This window comes from Arvicola amphibius, chromosome 9 (genome assembly GCF_903992535.2).
Source record: "Arvicola amphibius chromosome 9, mArvAmp1.2, whole genome shotgun sequence".
Taxonomy (NCBI): Eukaryota; Metazoa; Chordata; class Mammalia; order Rodentia; family Cricetidae; genus Arvicola; species Arvicola amphibius.
The window spans coordinates 64351921-64375712 of NC_052055.2; the positions used below are offsets into that span (position 1 = coordinate 64351921).

The following is a 23792-nucleotide window of genomic DNA, read 5'->3' on the forward strand; positions in this document are numbered from 1 at the left end:
GCAAGTAAGATGTAGGCACAACCACTCTGTCACAAGTTCACTCAATCCCAAAGCAGTCATTTTGCCTTTACATGGCTTGATTCAAGAAAAAAGAATAAAACATGGATTTGATTCTTTGACACACATGCAATCCCTTAGTTGTCATTGTGGATCTAAAAACTTAATTTGAATTCTATCAGCATAAGGATTACTTTAGTAGTTACACATAGCTTAATAGCTATGATATAATTCTATCAATGCTTTTATAGGATAAGCTATACATTTACAGTTAGCAGACAGATCTTCTTAAAAGATAAGTCTACTATAATAACTGGGTAGCTATTTTTGGAATTTAGTCTCATAGGCCAAAATCATCACTTTAAGGCCACAAGACATAACTTAGAGACATAGTACTCACTTAACTCATGCATGACCCAGGTTTGAGTCCATGAACCACAAAAATAAGCAAGTAAATAAAAATAGTAACAAAATATTAAAAAGGATGCATCTATATTACTATTAATATTAAGACAGTTATAAATGTAAGGATTCCCTGAAAAGTGGGAAACTACGGCAAAGATGAGTTCAATTCTCATTATCATCTCAGCTTTGTAAGCATTTTAGACTTAAGAGAGATAGCTCAAAATCTGAGATCATGAAAGACACAAAATAATATATCATAGCATAGATGCTTGATATAGAGTCACTGTCATGTCTTGGTAAAACCAGCCTGCCTACTACTGCAGGGATCTTCTGCTTCAGCTAGGGTTGTAACTTAGCCAGCACTTGTTTTACTGTGTTTCTCCTGATATGGTGAAACACCCTGTCCAAAATCAACTTATGGGAGAAAGGAATTCACTTCAGCTTAAACTTACATATTACAGCCCATCACTGGGAAAATCAAGTCAGGAACTTCAAACAGCTTGCACATCACATGCACAGTCAAGAGAAGAGAAAAATGAATGCAAGCATGATTGTTTGCTTAATTTCAGGACTCTTGCAGAGTTCAGTTTCTCCTGCCTAGGGAATGGTACCATCCACAGTGGGCTGAGTATCCCACACTGATTACCAAATCTTCTTAATATATGTTCACAAGTCAACCAGATATAGACAGTTCCTCTTGGACACTCTCTTCCCAGGTGACTGTTGAAGGAAGCTGCTTGGCTGCTTATTGGTTCTTGGCTGCTCAGACCCAAAATAATCACACAGAAGCCGTATTAATTAAATCTCTGCTTGTCCTATTAACTCTAGCTTCTCATTGGCTAACTCTTACATATTAATCTAACCCATTTCTATTAATCTGTGTATTGTTATGTGGCTGTGGCTTACCAGCTAAAGTTCTGGCTTCTGTCTCTGGCAGAGCTACATGGCTTCTCTCTGACTCTGCCCTTTTCCCCAACATTCAGTTTAGTTTTCCCCTCCTTGATTTGTCCTCCTATAGTTCCATATAGGCCCAAAGAAGTTCCTTTATTAATCAATAGTAATCACAACATACAGAGGGAAATCCCTCATCAGGTGACTCTGGAAGATAAGACAATCCATGTCTAAAACTATTACTAGAGTTTGACAAGATACAAGTGTCTGTTCACCAGAATTATAGGGTCAACAAGAAAGGGATGCAGAAGTCTATTTCTTGTAACAGAACCACAGTTAGAGGACTGGGTTTGATTTTCAAGATTTTTTTCTACTTTTGGAAGTAGCTAGCAACAAGGCAGAAAAGAAGCTGTAAGAATTTGTGTCTCATAGTGATTGGCAGAATGGAATGAGAATGGTTTTTATAGATACTAGTAGATGACTCAAGAAGGCTCAGTTTCACCTAGGGCTATGAAATTAGAAGACAGAGGAGGGCCTGGTTCTTATTCTCACAAGCAGATCAGTTCGCAGTTACACTAGATTTGATCCCTGGTTCCTACCCTGAATTAGGACATGATGATAGAAAAAAGCACAGAAGTTCTGTAAAATCTCCTGTTTCATTTTTTTTTGCCTAATAAATGGACTGAAAAGATAATAGCACATCTGTGAGTGATGTAGGTGTGTCTTCTATCTATCTGTTGATTTCATTCGTTAATAAAGAAACTGCCTGGCCCATTTGATTGGCCAGCCCTTAGGTGGGCGGAGTAGACAGAACAGAATGCTGGGAAGGGAAGTTAATTAATCGCCATGCCTCTGCTCTCTTGGTCAGATGCAATGAAGCTCTGGCCCAAGATGGATGTACGCTAGAATCTTTCCGGTAAGGCACCACTTCGTGGTGCTATACAGATTATTAGATATGGGTTAATCAAGATGTGAGTAAGAGGCTGAAACTAATGGGCCAGGCAATGTTTAAATGAATAGAGTTTGTGTGTTGTTATTTTGGGGCATAAGCTAGCCAGGCGGCCAGGAGTAGGGTGGCTGGAACATGGCCTGCAGCTCCACACTACATGTGAGGACCTGTCAGATGGGTCTCATACCATAATGTCAGTGTGGAAGGAACAACAGTAGAAGTTTCTTAATGGTGTGGGAAGTCCTTCTGTATATGTGTTGCTTTTATTGTTTAATAAATGAAGCTGCTTTTGGCCAATGGCTTAACAGTGTAAAGCCAGGTTGGAAGGGCTATATAGGGAGAGTAGTCGGAGTCAGGAAGTGCCATGTAGTTGCCACCAGAGACAGATGTGATGGAACTTACCAGCCATAGTTACATGGCAATACTCAGATTAATGGAGATTAATGGGTTAATTTAGGATTTAAAAATAAACCATAAATAAGCTTAAGCTATTGGTCAAACAGTACTCTGACTAGTACAGATTTCTGTGTGATTATTTTGAGAGTATGGATGGCTGGAAAATGAACAAGCAGCCTATGCCACCATCTTGGCACCAAATTGTATACACAGTAAACATGTAAATGCATAAACAGAGCTAGCTCCTGAATATTTCAGGACAGCCCCAGTTCATTTTTACCCATAGCCACCAGAGATTGCCAGATGCTGAGGTATAAATTCCATTTTAATCTAACACTGGGACTAAAATTCTGCATCAAGTTATATATCATAATTTTTAATAGAATAATGGTCACCATGCCTATAAAGTTACATTTTAATTACAAGATCTTAGCGTCTTTAAGAAGGACTTCAATAGAGTTAACTTTGGAATCTGTATCCAGGAGAAGAGAGGTTACAGAAGTAGACAAAGCTAGATGGGCAGCACAGCTTTCTCCTCCTAATTGTGCTAATGTACCAAGTTAAATCTTTAAAAACAATAAAAACATGAGAATGAGGCTTTTGAGATGGCTGTTTTTGCTATTTTCATCTCATTTTTGATCCTGAAACCCTTGTAAAGTATGAGGAGAGAACCAAGTGCACAAACTTGTCATCTGATTATACACATATGTACACACACTAGTAAGTAAATATTAAAACATAAAAATGTCTTTATGTGGCCCTCATTTTCCTTATATGCTAAGTAGACAATTATCTTAAGTGTAGGGCTACTCTGAGCTATAAAAATGGGGTATCCCAGTCTGCCTAGAAGTATCTAGTATATGTATAAAACACTAGTTGTTCATGTTTACTTTTTCCTTGAATGTGCAAAGTATTACAAATGTCAGTGCACTCAGGGAACAAGATTTGGGGGAAAAGGTTTAAGATTTTGCTGGTAACATTTTTTTAGGGCTGGGTTATAATTCTTTTTTATTGATTTTTATTGAGCTCTACATTTTTCTACTCTCCTCCCTGACTCTCACCTCACCCTTCAACCCTCCCCCTTTTTAAGAGGTATATCGTTCTTGATAGAAACCACTTCTTGATGAAAGAACTCAAGAAATACTCAGTTAGTGCCTGCTGCATGAAGACACAGATAAGAACACAAAAGTAGAATGCTCCTAAATATCCAAAAGATCTGAAGGAAAACAGTCTTTAGCAACTTTGTGGTGTGTGGGTTTATTCTGTGTGATTTTACAAGTACAGTAGCTCAGGGACTTAAATATTTTACTTGGAATAAAAAAATCTCTACTTGCAAAAAATTCATTGAATTAAATGGATTAAGCACCAAATCAAAGAAATTAGACAGAAATTAGACAGCAATAAGCTGATGGGCATGGATTGGATACTCTGTCATCTGTCACTGTGTGGTAGTTTTCTTCCAGGAAATACATCAAGTGCAGAGAATAAGCCTGTTTTATTTATTTTAGCAATGTGTTTCTTAATTATCAGTATGATTTTAATTTTGTTTTGCTTAATTATAATGTGCAAAGCACTTAAACTGAGAGAAGTAATACGTTCAGACTGTTTGGCATCCTAATTGTACATTATCAATAAAATAAATTACTGGATTAATTGTAGCATTCATAAATGTTGTTGGAAAAATCCTGTCTGTCTAAGTCACCACAATTTCGAATTTTGCATAGGAAACTACTTCTTTTTTTTATTAAATTATATAATTTTACAAATTTTCACCTCCTCCCCTTCTCCCATTTCCCTTCCCCTCCCCCATCTTCCCTCTCCATCCCTCTCCAGTCCAAGGAACAGTCAGGGTTCTCAGCCCTGTGGGAAGTCCTAGTTTCTCCCCCATTCTTCCAGGTCTAGGAAGGTGTGCATCCAAACAGACTAGGTTCCCACAAAGCCAGTACATACAGTAGAATCAAAACCCAGTGCCATTGTCCTTGGCTTCTCAGTCAGCCCTCCTCATCAGCCACATTCAGAGAGTCCAGTTTGATTACATGCTCCATCAGTCCCAGTCCAGTTGGCCTTGGTGAGCTCCCATTAGATCAGTCCCATTGTCTCAGTGAATGGATGCACCCCTCACAGTCCTGACTTCCTTGCTTATGTTCTCCCTCCTTCTGCTCCTCATTTGGACCTTGGGAACTCAGTACAGTGCTCCAATGTGGGTCTCTGTCTCTATTTCCATCCATCGCCAGATGAAGGTTCTATGGTGATATGCAAGATAATCATCAGTGTGGCTATAGTAAAGGACCAGTTCAGGCGCCCTCTCCTCAGCTGCTCAAGGAGCAAGCTAGGGCCATCTCCTTGGACACCTGGAAACACCTCTAGAGTCCAGTCTCTTGCCTAACTTCAAATGGCTCCCTTAATTAAGATGTATATTTCCCTGATTCTATATCCACTCTTCCTTCATCCAAACTGTTCCATTCTCCCAAGCTCTCCCCATCCTCCCCTTCTCACTTCTCTCTCCCCATCTCACCTTACCCCCATCCTGCCCCTACCCCCAAGCTCTCAATTTTTGCCTGGCAATCCTATCTACTTCCAATATCCAGAAGGATAACTACATGTTTTTCTTTGGGTTCACCTTCCTATCTAGGTTCTCTAAGAACATGAAATATAGGCTCAATTCTATGGCTAGAATCCACTAATGAGTTAGTACCTACCATATTCATTTTTTGGGTCTGGGTTACCTCACTCAGGATGGTGTTCTTATTTCTATCCATTTGCATGCAAAATTCAAGATGTCATTGTTTTTTACTGCTGAGTAGTACTCTAATGTGTATATATTCCATACTTTCTTTATCCATTCTTCCACTGAGGGGCATTTAGGTCATTTCTTGGTTCTGGCTATTAAAAATAATGCTGCTATGAACATAGATGAATAATTGCTTTTGTAGTATGATAGGGCATCTCTTGGGTATGTTCCCAGGAGTGGTATTGCTGGATCCTGGGGTAGGTTGATCCTGAATTTCCTGAAAAACCACCACACTGATTTCCAAAGTGGTTGTACAAGTTTGCATTCCCACCAGCAATGGATGTTCCACATCCTCTCCAGCAAAGGTAATTATTGGTGTTTTTGGTTTTAGCCATTTGACAGGTGTAAGATGGTATCTCAAAGTTGTTTTGATATGCATTTCCCTGATCGATAAGGAGGTTGAGCATGAGCTTAAGTGTCTTTTGGCCATTTGAACTTCTTCAGTTGAGACTTCGCTGTTCAGATCAGTACCCCATTTTTTAATTGGGCTAATTAGCATTTTAAAGTCTAGTTTCTTGAGCTCTTTATATATTTTGGACATCAGACCTTTGTCTGTTGTGGGGTTGGTGAAGATCTTCTCCCAATCAGTAGGTTGCCTTTTTGTCTTAATGACAATGTCCTTTGCTTTACAGAAACTTTTCAGTTTTAGGAGGTCCCATTTATTCAATGTTTCCCTTATTGTCTGTGCTACTGGGCTTATATATAGTAAATGGTCTCCTGTGCCCATATATTGTAGACTCTTCACCACTTTCTCTTCTATCAGGTTCAGTGTGTTCAGATTGATATTGAGATCTTTAATCCATCTGGACTTGAGTTTTGTGCATGGTGATAGATAGGATCTATTTTCATTATTCTACAGGCTGACATGCTTTCTTTCTTCCATTGTACAATTCTAGCTCCCTTGTCAAAAATCAGGTTTTCATAGGTTTGTGGGTTAATATCTGGGTCTTCTATTCGATTCCATTGGTTGACTTCTCTGTTTTTTGCCAGTACCAGGCTGTTTTCATTACTGTAGCTCTGTGATACAGTTTGAGGTCAGGGATGGTAATGCCTCCAGAAGTTCCTTTATTGTATATGATTGTTTTGGCTATCCTGAGTTTATTGTTTTTCCATATAAAGTTGATTATTGCTCTCTCAAGGTCTGTGAAGAATTTTGTTGGGATTTTAATGGGGATTGCATTGAATTTATAGATTGCCTTTGGTAGAATTGCCATTTTGACTATGTTTATCCTACCCATCCAAGATCATGAGAGGTCTTTCCATTTTCTGGTATCCTCTTCAATTTCTTTCTTCAAAGACTTAAAGTTCTTGTCAAATAGATCCTTCACTTCCTTGGTTAGAGTTACCCCAAGATATTTTATGCTATTTGTGGCTATTGTAAAAGGTGAAGTTTCTATGAATTCCCTCTCTGCTTCTCTGTCCTTGTGTTTAGGAGGGCTACTGATTTTTTTGAGTTGATCTTGTATCCTGCCACTTCACTAAAGTTATTTATCAGCTGTAGGAGTTCTTTGTTAGAGGTTTGGCAGGTCATTAATGTACACTATCATATCATGTGCAAATAATGAATGTTTTACTTCTTCCTTTCCTATTGGAATCCCCTTGATCTCCGGTTGTTGTCTTATTGCTATTGCTAGAACTTCAAGAACTATGTTGAAGAGATATGGTGAGAGTGGACAGCCTTGTCTTGTTACTAAATTTAGTGGAATGGCTTTGAGTTTCTCTCCATTTAATTTGACATTAGCTGTTGGCTTGCTATATACTGCTTTTATTATATTTAGGTATGATCCTTGTATCCCTAACCTCTAAAACCTTTATCATAAAGAGGTGTTGAACTTTGTCAAATGCTTTTTTAGCATCTAATGAAATAATCATATTGTATTTTCTTTCAGTTTATTTATATGATAGATTACATGATAGATTTTTGTATGTTGAACCAGCCCTGCATCTCTGGGATTAAGCCTATTTTATCGTAATGGATAATTTTTGTAATATGTTCTTGGATTCTGTTTGCGAGAATTTTATTCAGAATTTTTGCGTCTATGTTCATGCGTGAGATTGGTCTGTAATTTTCTTTCTTGGTTGGGTCTTTCTGTGGTTTTGGAATCAGGGTGACTGTGGCTTTGTAAAAAAAGTTTGACAATGACTCATCTGTTTCTATTATGTGAAAGAAATTAAGGAGAATAGGTATTAGGTCTTCTTGGAAGTTCTGATAAAATTCTGCATTAAAACCATCAGATCCTGGGCTTTTTTTGGTTGGGAGTTTTTTTTATGACAGCTTCTATTTCCTCATGACTCATAGGTCTGTTTAAATTGTTCACCTGGTCTTGATTTAATTTTGGTAAGTGGTACTTATCTAAAAGCAAGTCCATTTCTTTTACATTTTCCAATTTTGTGGCATATAAATATTTGTAGTAAGACCTAATGATTCTCTGAATTTCCTTAGTGTCTGTTGTTATGTCTCCTGTTTCATTTCTGATCTTGTTAATTTGCATGTTTTCTCTTTGCCTTTTGATTAATTTGGATAAAGGTTTGTCAATCTTGTTGACTTTCTCAAAGAACCAGCTCTTTGTTTCATTGATTCTTTGGATTGTTTTCTGTGATTCTATTTTGTTGATTTCAGCCCTCAGTTTGATTATTTCCAATCTTCTACTCCTCCTGGGTATGCTTCTTTTTTTCTAGAACTTTCAGCTGTGCTGTTAAGTCTCTAATGTGAGCTTTCTTCGTTTTTTAAATGTGAGCACTTAGAGCTATGAACTTTCCTCTTACCACTACTTTTATAGTGTCCCATAGGTTTGGGTATGCTGTGTCTTTATTTCTGTTGGATCCAAGAAAGAGTTTAATTTCATTCTTTATTTCTTCCCTGACCCAGGGGTGGTTCATAAGTTGACTGTTCAATTTCCAAGGGTTTGTAGGCTTTCTGGGGGTAGAATTATTGTTAAATTCTAACTTTATTCAATGGTGATCCAATAAGACACATGTAGTTACTAATATTTTTTTGTAACTATGGAAGTTTGCTTTATTACCGAGTATGTGGTCAATTTTCAAGAAGGTTCCATGAGCTTCAGAGAAGAAAGGTATATTCTTTTCTATTTGGGTGGAATGTTTTATAGATGTCTGATAAGTCCATTTGATTCATAACCTCCATTAATTCTCTTATTTCTCTGTTAGTTTTTTGTCTGATTGACCTGTCCATTGGTGAGAGAGGAGTGTTAAAGTCTCCTGTTATTAGTGTGTGTGGTTTGATGGCTGCCTTGAGTTCTAGCAATGTTTCTTTTACATAAGTGGATGCCTTTATATTAGAGGCATAAATATTCAGGATTGAGACTTCATGCTGATGAAGTATATGAGTATGAGTATATGAGTTATGAGTATAAAATGTCCCCCTCCATCTCTTCTGATTGATTTTAGTTTGAAGTCAACTTTGTTAGAAATTAGTATGGCCACACCCGCTTGTTTCTTAGGTCCATTTGCTTGATAAACCTTTTCCCAACCCTTTACTCTGAATAGATGTCTGTCTTTGTGGTTGAGGTGTGTTTCTTGTAAACAGCAGAATGTTGTATCCTGTTTTCGTATCCAATCTCTTAGCCTGTGCCTTTTTATAGGTGAATTGAGTCCATTGATATTCAGTGATATTAATGACCAGTGGTTGTTAACTCTGGTTATTATTTTTTTTTTTGGTAGTAGAGTTTGTGTGTTTCCCTTCTTCTAGTTGTGTTGGTGAGGGGTCGCTAGATGTCTAAGTTATTGTGGGCATTGTTGAACTCCTTGGTTTGTGATTTTCCTTCTATTACTTTCTGTAAGGCTGGATTTGTGGCTACGTATTGTTTGAATTTGTTTTTATCCTGGAATAGTTTGTTTTCTCTATTTATAGTGAATGAAAGCTTGGCTGGTTATAGTAGTCTCGGCTTGCATCCATGGTCTCTTAGTTTCTGCAGAACATCTCTCTAGGACCTTCTGACTTTCATGGTTTCCATAGAGAAGTCATGTGTAAGTCTGATAGGTTTACCTTTATAAGTTACTTGACCTTTTTTCTTTGCAACTCTTAACAATCTTTCTTTATTCTGTATGTTTTGTGTTTTGATTATTATATGGCGAGGGGATTTTTTTGATCCAGTCTATTCGGTGTTCTGTATGCTTGTTGAACCTTCCTAGGAATATCTTCTTTAGGTTGGAAAAGTTTTCTTCTATAATTTTATTAAATATATATTCTGGACCATTGAGCTGTTATTCTCCTTCTTCTACGCCTATTATTCTTAGGTTTGGTCTTTTTATTGTGTCCCAGATTTCCTGAATGTTTTGTGATGAGAATTTGTTGGATTTGCTGTTTTCTTTGTTCACTGTGTTTATTTCCTCTATTGTATCTTCAAAATCTGAGATTCTTTCTTCTCTCTTGTATTCTGTTGGTTATGCTTGTTTCTGTAATCTCTATTCATTTACCTAGATTTTCCATATCCAGCTGACCCTCAGTTTGTGTTTTCTTCCTTGACTCCATTTCAATTTTCAAGTCTTGAACTGTTTCCATTATGTGTTTGATTGTTATTCCTTGGTTTCTTATGATATCATTTATGGATTTACTCAATTATTCAAACTTTTTGTTATTCTTCTCATCCATTTCTTTAAGGGAGTTTTTCACCTCCTGTTTAATGGACTCTATCACTTTCATAAAGTCAATTTTTTCTACATATTTTTGATTAAGGTGTTCACGTCCTCCTGTTGTAAGTTTGCTGGGTTCTGGTGCTCTCATGTTGTTTTTCAAATTGTTGGAGGAATTCTTGCATTGGTGCCTGCCCATCTCTTCCTCTGACTACTCCCCTATGGATCTTCTTTTACAGGTTCAGTTCTCCTTGCTGCCCAGGGAGCTTGCAGACAAAAGGCCTAACTTGCTGCAGGCAGGCTGTTTAAACAAAGGAACTCCCACCTGCCTGGTTGTGCTCACTACTGGGTTCCAGCGCCCAAACAGGCTGAGCTGGGGGATTTTATGGCCCCCAAATGGGGAGGAAGAAGAGGAGGTAGTTCTGGGTGCAAGCTGGGATGGGATAGGAAGGGAGAGGCAGTAACCTAGCCCCTGCAGGAAGACCAGGAAGTATAGGGGGTTGAGGAATGTCTGTTCTCCATCTCTAGGCTGTGGGTCAGGCTCTCACTCACCCCACTGATGGATCTTCTGGTAGAGCAGGAAACCACTTCTAACTTAAGAAGTTAGAAAATAAAACCCCAGTCCTTATAGCTCCCCCAGTTGTGTCACTGAAGCTCATTCTGTTGTTCTGTCTTGGTAGAAAGTGTATGTGAAACTGTCAGGCAAAATAATTCCATCTGCTGTGAAAGTTTGACTCAAAACTTTTGTATCCAGGTCAGTTTGGAAATTATCACTCACTTTTTCCTCTCTTAGGAAACTTGATTATATATATAATCTATCTATTTATCTGTCTGTCTGTCTGTCTATCTCTAAATCTCTATATCTATCATCTATCTATCATCTAACTATCTATCTATCTATCTATCTATCTATCTATCTATCTATATATCTATCTATCATCTATCTATCTATCATCTGTCTGTCTGTCTGTCTATCATCTATCTATCTATCTATCTATCTATCTATCTATCTATCTATCTATCACCTATCTATTTATTTATCTCTATATCTGTCTCTTTATCATCTATCTATCTATCTATCTATCTATCTATCTATCTATCTATCTATCTATCTTGAGTGCTAGACCTACCGAGTAAGATGAAGGCTCTTTTCACTTTGTGTGGTACCTTTGCATAAAATGCATTTCACACATTTTTATTTTAGTATCAGGTCTTTGAAAGAACCTTCCCAGTTGTGATCTCAGGAAGACGTAAACAGGACTCATAGGACTGGAAGACCACACTACAGCCTGGGACTGGCTATCGACTTTTCTCTTTTCTCTTGCTGTATTCTCTTTTCTTCCTTGAACTTGGGCACCATTGTTTTCTCACATATGAAACTATTGCCAGTGCTTTTAACAGCATTTCTACTGTGGTTGCAGACTCTATATAGGGACTCAGGATCAGATCTCAACTTTCAGATAATCCTGTTGGTTCCTGTCTTTTCTCCTATCTCCTCATTGACCAGGAATTTTCTGTTCTTTATTAACCATCCTTGGGTTAATACTGGGTTGTGAATGTCAGGAGGCACACAAAACAAAATGAGAAGGATTCCTTAAAGGTTGAATTAAATGTTTTAAAGACATCTTAAGAATGGCCTGAACTTAAGAGATTATATCTAGGTTCAAAACATAAAATCGTGCCAGGGAGTGCTAAGTTGGCAGACCCAAAGGAAGTATGAAAATAATGCTCCATTGCAGCTAAACATTTCTCAATGGTGAGCCATCTGTACCAGGAAGCTTTATCTGGCCATCAAGGCTTAGCTGATTGGCACATAAACTAAAGTAAACTTATCAAGTAACTCCAGGCAGTTAGTACTAAGTTTTAAAGAAAAAAATCAAAGATTTTGAAAAATTTCTGTTTGGTGTCAGCAATTATATATATTGCTTTATTAACTATTTCAGAAAAATATACATAAAAACTACATTTTGGTCATACATTATTCATAATTCTGAATTTTTGTATGTCTACCAGTTTTTCTAAATGTGAATTACAATACAAAACAAGCTCTAAAGAAGCCAGGTAACAGGTCTCTGATCTGCTTGGACACCTGTACCTATCATTAAGTTGTGAACTCGAAGGGCAGCATTTATCCTTAGTGATCTCTGTTTCCAACCATTGAGCACACTTGGCATCGTTCCCATGCAGCATAAATATTTATTGAGCTAAATGAATCTATTGCAACTCTGCAGCATCATTTATAGATTTATAACTATAAATAAGAACCTAAAATTTTATGACTGGTTCAGAAAATTCATGACCATTTCCCTTGAAAAAGGTAGCCTTCTGAAATCTTAGGCCCTTGTGGTTATCATCAATGTGTTAAGTAATATTACTTTCTCCAATTACTTGGATCACTCTGTTGACACAAATGGAAAACAGCCTGATATGATAAATAAGAATTTGGCTCTGTTCTGCAGCTCATATTCTCACTTGATAGCTACATTGCTTTTAGCTCACCTGCCTTAAGTTTACAAGGTAAAACCAAACTAATACTCTTTCTCTCTTTCTCTCTGTCTCTCTCTGTCTCTGTCTCTCTCTCTCTCACACACACAGACATGCATACACAGACACACACACACTCACATATACACACAGACACACACAACACACACTCACATACACACTCACACACACATACAGAGAAAGATGCATAATGCTGACTGTATAGTTCAATAAAGTTTCACAAAGTGATCATGAGCATGGAATGGCCTTTTAGATTCATAACCCATCATGTAAAACTCATGTCCTTCAGAGCCACTAATCACCCTTCTCACCAAAGGTGACACAAATCACATTGCAACCAATAAACTGATCAACTATTGAGTTTTCTCTACTCAAAATCATACAGGATGTAATCTAACTTCTCTGCTCAGCATTGAGTTTGTGATTCATCTATAGCTTTGAAGGACAATTCGTCTTCATTCTGGTATAGTTCTGAGGGATAAAATTGTCTCATAAACTTCTTGTTTATTCTGCTGATGGCATTCTTCTATCATCCTGGCATTTCCTGAGGGAGGATCTGAAAATAAGTCTTTTAAAGGTATCTTCTCCTCCTTCTCCTCCTCCACAGGGTCTTGGCATCTGTTCTGACTCATTGACCCAAAGTAGTAGAATTGATGATAATGTGTTGAAACCTATGAAACCAATATGCAACAAATACACATTCATACATAAAAAATGAACATAAATGTACACAACACATGCTTAGGCACACACACATGCACGCACATGGACACAAACACATACTTCTATTGACTATATACATGGAAGGGGAATCACTGGGTCACCGAGTACAGGTGTATTCAGATTTGATGGATGTTGATAACATTATTGTTGACTGGATAGAAATGACCACGAAGAGCATAGGGAGGTTGAAGCACAGATTATCCTCAAAGCACAGAAGACTCCAGTGCTTTCTTGTGAATGCAATATGGTGTTTACTTCTGGTTTTACTTTACATCTTCATGAATGATACTGAGCAGTGTTTTAGTAAGCTTATTGTTTATTCAAATATTGAAAATCTTTTCTTGAAACAGATTTTCAGGTGTGCTTAATTTTTCCTTACAGATTTGTATACCTTTTAAGAAAATATATCAGGAAGCAGTCTTTTGGATGGTAAATGTTTGCCAGTATCTAAACTCTTGCAGATGCTTGATCAAGCTTTAAGTAATGTATTCTGATAAGGAGAGATGCTGCAGTTCAATTTATAGTTCTTTGTAAAGACAATGAGTTATCTGTGCCATACTTTAGAAACACAAAATTCAGGCTCATGAGAATATGCACTAATGATGTCTTCTTGGTGATTGTTTTAAGTTTATCTCAAAACCTCATTTGCAGTTAATTTTCATGTTTAGTAGGGGTCCAGGTTACCTTAAACAAGAAGCTATACATTGGACACAGCAACATTTACTTTAAAAAACATTTTATTGTTTATTTATTTATTTTTGTGTGTATGTCTATTTGGGTGTGGATGTGAGTGTGAATGTACCATGGTGCATGAGTGAATGTTAGAAGATCACCCATGGAGTTGTTCTCTTCATCCACCTTGTGGATTCCAAGGGTTGAACTTAAATTGTCAGCCTTGACAGCAAGCACCTTTGTCTGGTTCCCAATACCACACACCGGCCATGCCATCATCCTTGACCTGTAGTCTAGAGTCACTGCTGTACCTGAAGTGACCTTCAGTGTCAGCAGCTCATGGGTCTACCCTTTGCCCCGCATCATATTTCCTTCCTCCCTCTCTCCCACCCTCTCTCTCCCTCCCTTCCTCCCTTCCTCCCTCCCTCCCTCCTTCCCTCCTTTCTTTTTTTCCTTCCTTCTTTTTGTTTTTGGTTATTTTAAGACAGGGTTTTTCTGTAGCTTTAGAGCCTATCCTGGAACTAGCTCTTGTAGACCAGGCTGGCCTCAGACTCACAGAAATCCGCCTGCCTCTGCCTCCTGAGTGCTGGGATTAAAGACTTGTGCCACCACCGCCCAGCACACATCATATTTTCTTAATGACTGTAACTTTCCAATACACATTGGTACTTCGAATGTAGATCTTCTGATTTTGTGTCTATTCATGCTTTGTTTTGGATAGTTTCAACTCCAATTCCCACTGTCTTTTAAAAACACTTGTCCATTTGCAGCCCCACGTGCATACAGACACAAGGCTGCTTTGACTTTTGTTTTAGAGTTCACATGGGAACTTTAACTTAACTGGGTAAAACCAGTATTGTGACATTGGACTCCTTACTTTGTATACCTTCAAAAATCTAAAACCATTTGTAAAATTTGTTAAAAAGTGCTTTGTAGTTTTCAGTATACTTTTGCAGAATTATAGTTAAAAAATTTTCTCCACATTTGAAGTTCCTGTGTTGCTTTGTATTTCACTTTGTTATTAAATGTTACTATTAGATATGCAAGTAATTGATATTTATATGTTAACTTACTATTATCTTACAAAGAGTTATCTGAACCTTTTATTTATTTAATGGATGTTTTCAAGGTCTTTTAGGTTTTTCTTGCTATAAAATTTAAAATAATTTTGCTTAATTTCTTTACTGTGCACTTAAAAATACTCTTACTATATATCACTAAAATACTCTTACCATATACACTCCATAATTACAAATACTTATATTGAGTATATATGTGAATATCAACATAGAAAAATTTTTAGGCTTATTTATTTTTATTTTATATGTATGAGTGTTTTTGCTTTCATGTACGTCTGTATACCATGTGCATGCCTAGTGCCCACAGATGTTAGAAGAGGTCATTGGATCTCCTGGAACTAGAGTAACAGACAGTTGTGGGCTACCTTGTGCTTGCTAGGAATCAAACCCATGTTCTTTACAAGAACAGCAGGTATTCTTAACAACTGAATCATCTCTCTAGTCCCTTAAAATCTAAGTTTAGCCTTGTGCAAATTATAAAACATGTGAAACTTCTGAAGAGATTTTGGAGCAAAGAGTTTTCCATCTTCCTAGGCTGGTTTCGCTTTACTCAGCTACTCATTGGTGTAGCTTTATCTTAGATAGTTATCTGAGGGGTGTTATTCCCTTTGTCCTTCAACAGTGCAGCTGCCTACTGTCATAGTGACTATTTCTACTGTTACCAGCTTCTGCAGCTCTGTTTGGGATTATAGATTCCTAATATACACTTTAAATTTTAACTTTTACTTTTTTAAAATGTAAATCACTTGTTTATATTAATAAGCCTTAAGTAAATAAAATAATTCTTAAAATATGACACAATGGATGCTTCCCAAACCTGTCAGATCTCTGAGTCCTGGCAATCATATTAGACTTTGTGGACTTTAGTGTAATTTAGGAGATTAATATCTGTTTCATAGCACTATCAGAATTACATGGATAAAGTACCCTACGTTGTGAGTTTTTATAATTAGTGTCCAATGATGTGCAAGTAATTTTTAATTGGGAGATATTAAAATTTGGGCATTATTTCTTTTACCCCAGGGTAATTCTCACAATATTATATAGTTATTCCCACAAACACAAATAAAAAAGCCTTAAGAATTCAATGTACTTAGGTCATTTTACATGAGAGCAATCTGCTGTTTCTACCTGCTGTTAGTTCCAATGGCACTTACATAATGCTTTTGTAACAGGAAGTTTGATCAAAATAAATTTAACAAAGAATTAACAAAGTGACATTATCAAATTATATCCCCTATATTATGAGTTTGTGACCAGTATGGCTCCCTGTTCAGGGAGAAGCAGGGAATATATTATATTTTGACAATTTCTGGTCAAAGATCACTCAGGTTGGTCAAAACAGTATTCCCAGTTGTCTAACAGATTTCTAAAATGTACAAACTAGTAGGATTTAACATTGAGCATTTCACACCATTTCCATCCGGGTAAGAAAACACATGGGCAACTTTCAGTAGATATATATTCTACTTACTTGCAAAGTGTATCTCATTTTGTTAGACAGAACAGATGGGTGATTGTGGAGAGTGGGATTCTGTGAAGCATGAGTCTAGATGTAAAGTACCCACCATGGGTTCTGGCAACTTGTAGCTCTTTAGAAACGAGAATTCTTGTTCTCTGCTCTCTAGGTTGTTTGTGCTTGGCATCAACAAGGAGTCTGTTAAAACTGCTGTAGTCTCAGCATGCTGCCTCAGCAGCTCTTTCCGAGGATATTGGCTCTCCTTGTTTATTGCTTCTCAGCTTCCTCACTGATTTGGCACTAAATATTCTTTGCCTGGTGCTGTTCAAACTCCATAAATTTCAGATTCTTCCTGTAAGCCAGATCATAAGCTCCCAAGGAAGGCTGTGTTAAGATATTAGTCTCACCGTGTGGATGAAGACCTCTGTAAGTACTGCGTACTTTCTACACTCTATCTCCCATGATGCTAACAGATATAATTTCTACATCCTGTCATCTGTGGTGCTAACTGATATACTTTCTACATCCGGACTCCAGTGATGCTAACTGATATACTTTCTACATCCTATCTTCCATGATGCTAACAAATATACTTTCTACATCCTATCCCCTGTGATACGAACAGACAGACTTTCTGTATCCTGTCATTCGTGGTGCTAACTGATATAGTTTCTACATGCTATCCCCCATGATGCTGACTGATGTTTGGGATTGAGGGCAGTAGTGGATATGGTAAGATGGCTTTTAGGGAAATGCAGTGCTAACAAAGTCTGGTCTAAGAACGCTTATTTCACCCAGATGGGTGTGCAGCTCTGAACCTGCTCCTTACCAGCAGTACCTTGTTCTGTAAAGTTTCCCTTTATGTACTGAAACACAGAAATATGCACGTTGGTTCAAATAGTGCCACCTTTACTTACTGGCTATGAATTTGGTGAAGTTACTTTAATCCCCAAAGCTTTAGATGAGTCCTTTGAAAGGTCAGCAACAGCAATGACAACTTTGTGTCAATTCAGGTTCAGAAAGGAGAAATTACACTGAATATTTCAGTGAAACACTTTACATGGGAGCTAGGCTGGTTGGTAACAGGCTGCTTAAGCAGAACGCTGAAGTGTGGAGGTCACTGGACATAATTGAGGGAGATGCCAGAGCTGGACACACTAGGTGAAGAGGCTTAGACAACCCTAACTGTGACTTGAGGTGTGGTGGGCAGCCTCAGAGTGCAGAGATCTCTGAGAAATGTGTGAAGACTGGAATCTGAAAGCTATTGATGTTGAGGGGAGGCTGTCTCCCCTGAAAGAAAGCCTGCACCCCCAAAGCAGGCAAAACCTTGCCCCTCTTCCTGCCTACCAGTCTCTCACTTGTGCCCCTACCGGCAGAAGTGAAGATGGCTGCCAAAGTAGAAAGGTTTGTAGAGTCAAACCCCGGTTTTTTAAAACTGAATACCAAAGGCTAGTAAGAGATGGTGCAGTAAGGTATTGGTTATATGGAACAATGTTGACCCCCACAGACTTGCCTCAAGTACCCCACATACCTACAATTCACATTGAGGGAATTCCTGAGCGATAAATGATACTCTAAGAAACAACATTTGCTCTTCCCAAATAGGCTTTCATCTGCCCAGAATGTGGACTCATCAACACCACTTTGGTATCTGCTAATTCACATGTCCATTAAAGTTCCTATTGCTTATTTCCTAGCTAGTGCTTCTAGTTAGGTTCTATTCCAGGATCAAGCAATATGTTTCAGACCTGAGCAAAATGTTCAAGAGGGCACCTGGAGACTGAGTTTCTTTTCCTGTTCTAGAAGAAGATTCCTTACCTCCAATCAGCATGGTACAGATGGAGAAGATCTTCTCTGCATCCGTGTTAGCAGACACATTCCCAAATCCAACGCTGGTGAGGCTGCTGAGAGTGAAGTACAGGGCAGCAATGTAGGCGCTTCGGATGGACGGGCCCCCCAGCGTATTGTTGCCATAGTATGGAGATTCCAGCCTCTTTCCCAGCTCATGAAGCCAGCCTATAATCAAGGTAAAAAGATAGGTTTCAGACTGAAAACAAATCCCAGTTTAGCTCATGTCAGTATCTACATATGGAAAATTGGCAGTGTGATTGGGGGGGGGGAGATAGTTAAAAAGGAAATTAAACATACATTATATATCATTGCTATAAAATCAGAAGTATCACTTTTATTCATTGCAATAAAAAATATGATAATTAGGTAACCAAAGTATTTGGTGGCTGCAGTGGATGAAATAGAGACCTTAGCACCTGTGAGTGACACTCATGTCCCATGAAACTCATCTCAACTGCCATTTTAAAGGTATGTAAGGGCAGAATCGCATTTTGTTTTACTTTGGTTGTCTGTTGGGTGCTGAAATGGAGACAGCCTTGCCTTTCCAGGCAATCCTACCACTGTGCAAGCTACAGCCCATTCCTGAGTACATGCTTTAATTCTACATGATAAACAGCCTCACAGATAGGGTCTTTACTTCTGTTGGGTAAAACCTTCACCATTTCTTTAATTCGTGGATACATAGTGACCTTCTAATCACGAACTAGTTATCTTAGGTCTCCTTGCTTTACTCTGCAGATCTCTTCCAAACTTCACTCTTGGTTAGGGGCTGGAGAGCAGGAAACCTGGACATATAAGAGGTATTGGAACATAATTTGATGCCCCAGCATGGTTTTAGGATCCAGTGTAACATTATCAAGGGAGATTCTTTAAATATTTAAATAAACTCAGTTATAAAATCTATATTGACTGAGAGAATAGTATGTATAATGCTAGTATCATCTACAATGGAAACGCAACACAAAATCACTTTAAACCTGGGCAGCTATGTAGGGCTAGTGAAGGTATGGATCTTGGGGGAGAAGCTACAACCACCACATTACTAGGCCAGCACAATTTCTAACTGCATTTTAAGTGTTTGTCTTATACCTACAGATTAGTGCAGTCCTCATCCCTCATCAAGGAAACTTCTCTTTGCATCAGACACAGATCATTATAGAAAATCAAAACCAACCAATGATGCGGGAGAATTGTCTGTCCCGCATGTCTGTCGATCATGTTTTAAATAAAATGCTGATTGGCCAGGAAGAAAATATAGGCGGAAAAACCAGACAGGAATTAGAAATGATGTAATGAGAAATGTAATGAGAACAGGAGAATTCGGGAAGGAGGAAGTTGATTCCTGTCACTCTTGCCCAGACCACCGAAGCAGCAGGATGTGATCTGCCTCACTGAAAAAGGTAATGAGCCACATTTCTAAAATAGATCAGAAAAATGGGTTAATCAAGATGTGAGAGTTAGCCAGTAAGAGGCCAGAGCTAATTGGCCAATCAGCTTTTATAACTTATAGAGATCTCTGTGCTATTTCTTTGGGGCTTGCCGGCTGTGGGATACCAGGTGGGACAGAAACCCCAACAAACAAGCAGGCATGGCCCCTTCATGTTACAAACCAAAATACAGCTATGGAGCCTAGTCCCAATGGATACATTTACAATAAAATGCCTGCATAAAAGGTTCAGTGATCATTGCTGAAGAAAGGGCAGAAAGATTGTAAGATTCATAGGAAGGGAGAGTTTGCAGTGAGACTGCCTAAATATGAGCAAACAAGGACAGCAATAGCTATAACCAGAGTGCATGAGGAAAGTCCACAAAGGCCTCAGTCCTACACAAGGAACCATGAGCCACTAAGCAATGCTACGAGTAGGGGAAACAGGCGTCCCCAGGAACAATCACACCAATGGGCTGTCCAATACCAAATGATCAACCCTGAAAACACATGCAAATAAGTAACGTTATAGACAGAGAAGCTTGCATTTATGTATCTAAGAATGCATCTGCATGCAACAGCAGTTAAAGAAGAAGGAGCTGGGAATATGAAGCAGAGGAAGGAGAAGTATAAGGGGAGATTTTGAGGGAGGAAAGGGGAGGGGAAATTGTTTAATTATAATCTCAAAAAATGAAAAATAATACAAGAGCAGAAAGTATCTTTTAAAAATCACAATTCTTGTAATCACAGTTAAATAAATTAAACTATTCGGTAAGCATAAAACATTTTATTTGAAACATATGCCATTTCAGATTTTCTGTTTTATAATTCTCTCTATGATAAGCATTCAGGCTTTATATGACTTTGAAAAACTACCAATTATAACACCTTCATTTAATGGCTGCCCAGAAAAAGATGGAATTCTTTTTTTAAGTTTTTAAAATGTAGTAATATAAGTTATAGTTTGCTGAGCTGAGTTGGATAAATTAAGTGAAAACTGGGAGTAGCTGAGGATTTCTTGGTAGCAGGGGAGAAGTTTGGAGGCATCATCAGTGCTGGTGTCCTTGTGACCAGAGAAGCTCTCCTTAGCCTGCAGCTCATATCAGAAAGGTCTAGGAAAGGCCTGGTATGACTTGTTGGGGGTCCCCCACCTATCCAAGCTCAGCATTTCCTGTTCACTAGGTGGGGGAGGGCAGAGTAACTGCTTTTGTAAATGTACCAGTTGTTTTGAATTACACTTTTTCTAATGAGGGCTCTTAGGTCAGTTGCATCTGGAATGCTTTCACAGAACAACATAGTCCACCTACGTCCTACCTGCATGAACTGAATCCGAATAGCTGCGGGCAGACTTTAAATGTTCCTAGCGGAATCTAATGTGAGGATTGGGCTTGAAGCCACCACATTTAAAACATTAGCAAGACATTGATAACAGTGGGATTTCATGAAGTTCAGTTTATGGAGGATCTCACTAATAAATGTATAGTCAGTTATCATTTTATGCTAATGTGAGACCAAGGACAACATTACAGTGGACATAACAATGCATGGACATTTGGGAATATGTATTATATTTATGATGAAAGCTGAGCAATGGGATATAAGTATGACATTGCTAAGGTATGGCCACTCATTCTGTCTAGAAAAACTTCATGAAAAGAGTGTTCATAGATTGAAACACAGATCTAAATCTCAACTCTGACAGTTTCATGATGTTTTCATTTTAAACATTTGGTTTAACCTATGGGATTACAGTGACATTAAATAAGATGTCACATGAAGAAAATATCAACCCCTTTGCTTGCAGAGTCTTGGGATATAGTTTCTTATTTTCCCTTCTTTTCTTCAGGAAGGAAGAATGTACAGAGGTATTAGAGAAACAAAAGTGTCAGGAACCCCCTGATCTGGGAAGCTTGCTGAAGCCATCTGCCTGCAGAGAAGCAAGAACTTCCATGCATTTGCAACTGCTCACGACCTTCATCCTGGTGTGAGCCTGCAATCTCCTTTCCTTCTCCTTCTTCTTCCTCTTCTTCTCCTTCTCCCTCACACTGCTCTTCTTCTTTGTCATCATTGTATTGTCTTCTTCTTCTCCTTCTTCCTCTCTCCACTCCTTTCTCTGAGACAAGGCCTCAGACTCCATGTGCCTCTGCCTCTGAGTTCTGGGGTTAGAGGTGCGCACCACCAACAAATCACATGTCCATGGAGAGGGCATTGACTCCAGCCCCTTGCACAATTCTAGTTGCTTCTGCTTTCATTTTTATCAGACTGTAACGGCATCCAGGGCCTCTCCACAGCCACCCTGAGATCCATCTTCTCAAAAGAGAGAAGGGAAATGAAAGTTTCCTAACAAGTTTTAAAATGTAATTTAAGAGCCACCAAATGGTATGCATGGCAAATGCAGCACAATTAACAGATTCTCCCACCAGAAGCCCGTCCTACACATGGGTATGTCTCACTTTCCATGAATCCCTTAGAGAAGCCTGTGGCTACTGTCAGAGTGTGTCTTCTTCCATCCCCCAATGTCCTCTTTTTATCTCAGTCTTCATTCTTGGGTCTCTACACCATCTTTAACAAAATATTCATCTCTTTTCCAAAGAGACTAGGCTTGGAATTCTTTTCTGAATAAAAGCAGAAAATCCCACTTTGTCCAAAGCCTGGGAGAGATTAGACCCCCACAGATGCGAGGGGCAGGTTTCCATGCCCTCACCACTTACACTGTTACCTAAATTGAAGTACAGAAGGCACAGAAATTCAGAAAAGAGAAAATATGAGACTAGGAATGAACTAGAGAAGTAGTAAAATTTGTTGGTAAAACCTAGGAGAACAGGTGGTATAGCTCATCAATTCCTAAATGTAGGACTCGTGGAGGAGAAAACCCAAGGAACAAAAGTTCTTCATATTTGGACAGTTCCATGTATGTATATAAAGGAAACACAGGACCTTTTCGTCAGAATTGTGTGAGTGTGGAAGTATACTTGTAGCTTTGCATATTCTTCTGTGGTCTATCATTTCCTATACAGTTTCACAATGCTCCATCCAAGGCCCCAGATTAAAAGTTTTGCTCTAGAATTTTAAGTGCAGGAAGTGGGGAAGAACTGATAAAGTATGGTTTGGTAAAATTTAGTTAACTATCTTATGAAACAAGGCTTAAAAATAAAGACAATTTATTCAACAGTAAGAGATAACACAAATGCAAAAGTCAAATGTGCATTTATGCCCCATCCTTAGCTGAGGAGCAATTGGCCGCTGATGGTTTTTAGGGAAGGGAAGAGTCACTGTTCTTCAAGGCTGTGGCCCATGATAGATTGTCCATGCTCTAGTAAACAACCATATACCCATATATACACGAGTAGTGCTTATTGTCTCAGTGAGCTACAGAGAAGAGGAAGAGGAAGTTGGGAAAAAATGTCATGGTGGTGGGTTATATGAGGGCTTGGAAGGGTGACTAGATAGTGGATATGATCAGAATACTTAGTATGCATAAAATATTTTTTTTGAAAAAGAAATGAAAGTGCATGTGTAGAAGGAAGGCATTATACAACAATGGGGCTGCATTTCTTATCTAGCAAGAGGGCCTGGAGGGAAACAAGCAATACACATGAACAACAGATTCTGGTATACTGGATCTTGCTGTACTGTAGGAAGAGGCAGAAACAACAGTGAGGTGGGAACAGGCCTCATATCTGCATGCATCACTTTCAGGATGGGGCCCTGTGCAGCAGTTGACTCTGTGGGGACAGTAGTGGGAGGCTGAGTAGCTGAGGCCAGGTTCTCCCTCGGGACTGCTCCAAGCTGTGCTGTAAGGAGCATCACTTTATCTTTGCTTGATGAAGAATTGTTTGGAGAAGTGAGTTCCTTTGCTGCTCTTTGGTCTTCCTTGCTAACTACAGGAAGCTGGAAAGATATCCCCGGCCAGAGAGTAAATATTACTCGACCTACATTTTGGTTTAAGTCAAAGCAAAAGGAGGAAATTTGTCACAGTGAAACCTTCACATCCCGGGCAAGTTGTGTAGTCAGACCTGGAACTTGGCACCAGAACCATCTGCTGACTCTAGCTG

At 38.5% G+C, this 23792-nt stretch overlaps 1 protein-coding gene across 1 annotated transcript in view; it reads right to left on the minus strand.

The window, feature by feature from the left end:
* Positions 1-23792, minus strand: part of Kcnh8 (potassium voltage-gated channel subfamily H member 8) — a 463803-nt gene that overhangs the window by 100094 nt on the left and 339917 nt on the right. The window contains exon 8 of the mRNA XM_038342973.1: positions 18279-18476. Within this exon, the coding sequence (XP_038198901.1) occupies positions 18279-18476 (198 nt within the window). The remainder of the gene's footprint in view (positions 1-18278; positions 18477-23792) is intronic.